This window comes from Diplotaxodon limnothrissa, linkage group LG9 (assembly GCF_057381915.1).
Source record: "Diplotaxodon limnothrissa isolate DT_005_m linkage group LG9, D_limnothrissa_male_GT1.1, whole genome shotgun sequence".
In the NCBI taxonomy this organism is placed as follows: Eukaryota; Metazoa; Chordata; class Actinopteri; order Cichliformes; family Cichlidae; genus Diplotaxodon; species Diplotaxodon limnothrissa.
Genome location: NC_140604.1, coordinates 33,167,249 through 33,172,104, shown reverse-complemented (window position 1 = coordinate 33,172,104; position 4,856 = coordinate 33,167,249). Strand labels below are relative to the sequence as shown.

The window sequence follows — 4,856 nt, the reverse complement described above, 5'->3', positions numbered from 1 at the left end:
TCTTCAAAAGCATCAGGCTTATTCTGAATATTTTTTAAAATGGGAGTTTTTTCCTTCCTCCTTCTCCTGTTTCATTTCCTCCATCTCTAGCTAATCATGGCAGGTGAAACAGCTCATTATGTTAAACTGTTTTCCATCATTCATTATATCAATGAAAACCAGATGAAATCTGAAGTGAAGTGTGATTTACTGTCTCCTCAAATGCAGCAACATTTACATGGATGCTTCAGACCAACCCAAGATGTTCACAGAGTAAGAGGTCAAGCTCACTGAGAAACTCAATCATCTGTGAACTGGCAGCTTCACCTTTCTTCCTCACAGTGTCGATAACACAACGAGCTCTGTTGCTTCTGTTTTGCATGGCGTCTGCTTCCTCCCTCTCAGCATCAGTTATCACCTTTTTCTCCAGCAGTCTGTCCAGCAGGCTGTTGAGAACAGGTGGTGATATCCCATCGATGAAGCAGCTCCGTACATTTAACAGCCTCTCATTGGGAGAGAGATTCAAAGGCATTTGCCCACAGAACGATTTTACTCTAGAAGGCAAAAGATAAACTTGTCTTTGCCACATGCTGGTGGAACTGATGCTTTCTCTAATAAATAACTGAATATTGTTCATGTTTCTTTCCAAAATCACCTGGAAGGATGGGAAGTAGTTGTCATAGGACTCTTCATCAAATTCGGCCTCTATTGGCTGAACTAGAACTGAGTCATCTTCAGGAACAGTGGACAGAGTGTAAACCTGCTTTGGATGCAGTTTACAGTGAGGAGATGTCTCTATGTACCTCTCATCTCCAACTAGTTTCTTCCTGGTGTGCAGCACATCTCTCAGAGCAACATTTTTAGGCAACAACAGCACGCTGAGGAAGGATGTGAGATCAGGATCAACTGGAGGTTTGTAGAAAAGCAGAACCAACGCTCGGACTGGGTCACAGGGAGAGTTTTCATCCCTGACATTACCGTAACCAGAAAACCCTGTGATGTTTATAACAACATGAGTTTCTGTTATCTGGTGAGGGGTAATAAACTCTATGCCAACATCATTCACATGAGCGACCTGCAAGAACTGACCTCCACCTGTGGAGATGAGCTCACAGTGTGGGAGATGAAGCTGACACACAGACTGCTGCTGACATTTGATGTCAAACAGGGGTCCTGCAGGCTTCTTGTGGTGTTGGGCCAGCAGCCTCCTGTTCCAAGGGACAGTCCTGTAAACCACGTCTCCTTCTGCCTTCATGACAAACACCAGGCCGGTCACACTGCACTGGTACAGGCCTGCACAGGAGCACTGGAACAGGTAGGTTTCATCATCAGACTCATCAGCAGCGATGGCAGGTGAAAACTCCTTTAACTTCATGTCAGGTGAGCTTGCTGCTTGTGTTGAGTTGTTCTTTGGTATTTTGTTCAGTGAAGGAACGCTGTAGCAATCTGTGGAGGAGAGCTGGAGATCAGAATTATATGGCAGAGTTGTGGTACGTAGGATGTCTTCAGTTATGACAGGTGGATCTGCTTTTCCTGGTTTGTCTTCTGTCCATGAAACTGAAACTCTGCTTGCATCTTCTTCTAGTATTTCTTCTTGGCTGCATTCAGCTGAACAAGCAACAGTTGGGATATTGGACTGGGTGCAAGAAGGAAATGTGGAAAAATCATATATTTTACTGCCATTAGTGCACAAAGCAGAGTCCTGTAAGGTGGAGAAGCTGTGATACAGCAGTAAAGTAGTACTGTATTGCTGCATCTTTATGCTGCCTGGTTTCATCCAGGTGGATTGTGAGGAAATCCTTTTAAGGCAACGAAAATCAGGGGACGAAATAGTAGTGGAGGTGGAGTCGCCTTTAACTGATGCAGAAGAAAAAAACAAGTGTGTGTAAAGATGCCTAACAGGAGAAACAGATGAAAAGGTAGTGGAGGTGGAGTCTGGAGTCTTTAGCTCAGGCAACTGTAATTGATTTAGAACAATTCTGTCATTCGTGGAACAAGCAGAATCCTGTGAGGTGCAGAGACTGTGACACAACAAGGGTAAAGGTTTCCTGTCTTGTTCCACAGTTGTGCTGCTGGGTTTTGCTGAGGTTGACTGTGGGGGGAAAGGATCAAACTTTGGAAGAGTACAGAGTGAAGAGTTAATGAAGGTGGAAGCTGGAGTTTGTTCAGTTTTACGTGATGATAGAAACGGTGCATTGTGCCGCCTTGACATACAAAAGTTTGGATTATGAATTGAATTGATTATGGTTGGTATATTTAGCTTGAGAAACTGTCTGTAAAAGGTAGAGATAGTGGTGAAAAGCTTGAGCACTCTAACAGTAGATGTGTCAGAGGTCTCATTTCTCTCATTTTCTGTTTCTTTGTGGCTTTTTAGATCCATCTCTGTCCTTTGGTGAGTCTGAGCTTTCTTTGAATGCATTTCTTGTCTTGTTTCCGTGTTTCATCTTTAACTGTAATACTGCTTTTTCTTCATTGCTTGATTTGCACTTCAGTGGTCTTCATCAGCTGAGACTGGAAATCAAGAAACAATTGTCATCAGTGATCAGTAGATGCATTATCGCTTGATATCTGATTTCAGATAACACAAGGTTTACATTTTTAAAAAGACATTGTTTTCAAATTTGACCTTGAGTAAGTTTTGTGCGTTTTTAAATGTCATAATTTTATTGCACAGTTCTTTTGACTGTGATGATGCTTCTGTCTTTTCCACGGACTTTCAAAAAACAGCTATGCTTTATGGTTTAAAAGGTCCAAGTAACTCAACATTTTTTATCATGCATTAGAATAAATGACATGATATTGTATACTTTAATTAAATTTTTGATATTTTTGATTTTTATTCTTCCTTCTCCATGCAAATCCAGATGTTAAAGCCATCATGTTTCTGGATAGTGCTGCCCCTTAATAATCCTCTTCATTCTTATTCCTCTCATTCTCATTTTCTTCATTCATCGGCTTCTCAGGTTTCTCTCTGTCTTCTCACCACCCTCTCTTCACTTGTTAGTTCCTTTATTAACCGAACCTCCCTGAGTCGATCTCTCCCTCCTCTCAGAAGGCTGGTATCTTTCTACTGCCTAACTTAGGTTTTCTTTCTGCTTTGGTTTTTGGATGTCTTGTAGTTTTTTTTTAATTTCATTTACATGTGGGTTATAGGTTAGAACTTTTGTCCTCTTTCTTCTCAATTTTATACTTTATAGGGGAGACCGGGGATAGTTGTAACATTTTTCACATTTCTGTCTGTAATTTGGAGCTCGTTTAAGGTAGTGGATTCAAAATGTAATGCAAAGTATTTACATGTCTCTGCTATTAAATAGTGCAGCTATTTTCTCTGCAGCACAATTCCCCATTGCATGGTATGGTCTCAAACACGAAGAGTGAAATGTTACAATTAACCCCATAGTCTGGGTTAGTTGTAACACATCCTGGGGTGAAATGTAACACAATGAAATAAGGGTACTAACAAAACATTAACATGTAATCTTTGTTTATTCAACACATGAATGCACTTACATCCATTCATGTAGCTGTGTGTGTGTGTGACAGAATGCAGAAATCTAGCTTTTGAACATATTCCAACCCCCCAAAAAAGACAAATTATGGAATTTTCTGCAACTGAATATTTCATTAATTTTGGTTGGTCTTCCTTGAGTTTGGCCTCATTGGCTCAGCGGGAATTATAACCTACAACTCTTGCACCAATTTTGAACATAACAATGAAGCTGAAAAAATGTAGTTGTTCACCAGCATCGCAATTCCATTACTTTTTATCCTGGCTTACCTTGGTGTGGTTTGCAAAGTGCTTCAGAAAGATGAGGAAATCTGTTTCGTGCACCCATCCTGATTTATTTCCACTACCAGTACTTCCTACTGGTCCATCTCTGACACAGAGGTCTGCATAATGTATGTGTGGGAACACAAACAGTGAAGTAATTGTGTTGCCAATGGCATTAACCGCATATACAAAAGCGACTAGTGAACCTCTCTCTGCTGATGTCGTTGCCCCAACTTGTTTAATATAAGTTAAAGTAATAGTGTGGTAAGTTGTAACATCTGCATTATTGTTACAACTAACCCAGACTGTTGCTGTTACAACTGACCCAGACTCCTATAGCCACGAACTAGCTAACATTACAGCCAACGGCTAAAACATTAGCACTAAAGACCTACACAGAATATATCCCCACAGACATACAAATAACACAATTTAGGTTTGATGAGTTTAACTGCAAAGCAGATAATGCTATTAGAAATTGAAATAAAGTAGAAAAACTTACTTTTTGGCATACAAATTACTTTTTTTCATGTTAAATTGTCTGTGTTTGACAAAATGTGCTGATTTTTCACATGTGATAGCAGAACTGAGTTGGGCATGCACAGGATGAGTCACATCATTTGAAACTTAGCCCTGATTGGAGAAATTAGAAGTGTTACAACTGACCCACGTTACAACTATCCCCGGTCTCCCCTACTCAATGTGTGAATCCAGTATCATTCATATATTAATAAAATTACTTTTTTGTGTTTTTATGCATGAATCTACAAGTTTCTGTTTTTCTGCAGGTATTTCTAAAAGCGAACATTAACTTGTAACACTCGGACATTCAGGGTGATGACTCAGAGGAGTGTTACAGCCCGCAGCCAAAGCTTCACTGCACTCAAACCTTTGTGCCAGCTGTTGCAGCAAACACCGCAGTGATGGCCGCAACATCCGCCCAGCATATCGTGCCTCACTTGCTCTCTTTCAGCGGGCAACTCGCAGTTGTTTTGCAAAACTTCAAAGAAAGCGAGCGCTGAGAAGTAGTGGATTGTGTGCAATGAATTAAAGAAATGAATAGCGTGACGAAAGTGTGCTTGTAGTCGACCCGCAAGTGAATATG

General features: G+C 40.6%; 1 protein-coding gene across 1 annotated transcript; it reads right to left on the bottom strand.

Moving 5' to 3' along the window:
* Positions 1–226: 226 nt before the first annotated feature.
* Positions 227–2,398, bottom strand: LOC146625935 (uncharacterized). Its single transcript, XM_085363074.1, has one exon. It carries the CDS (start codon positions 2,396–2,398, stop codon positions 227–229), a length of 2,172 nt encoding a protein of 723 aa, XP_085219200.1.
* Positions 2,399–4,856: the final 2,458 nt, after the last annotated feature.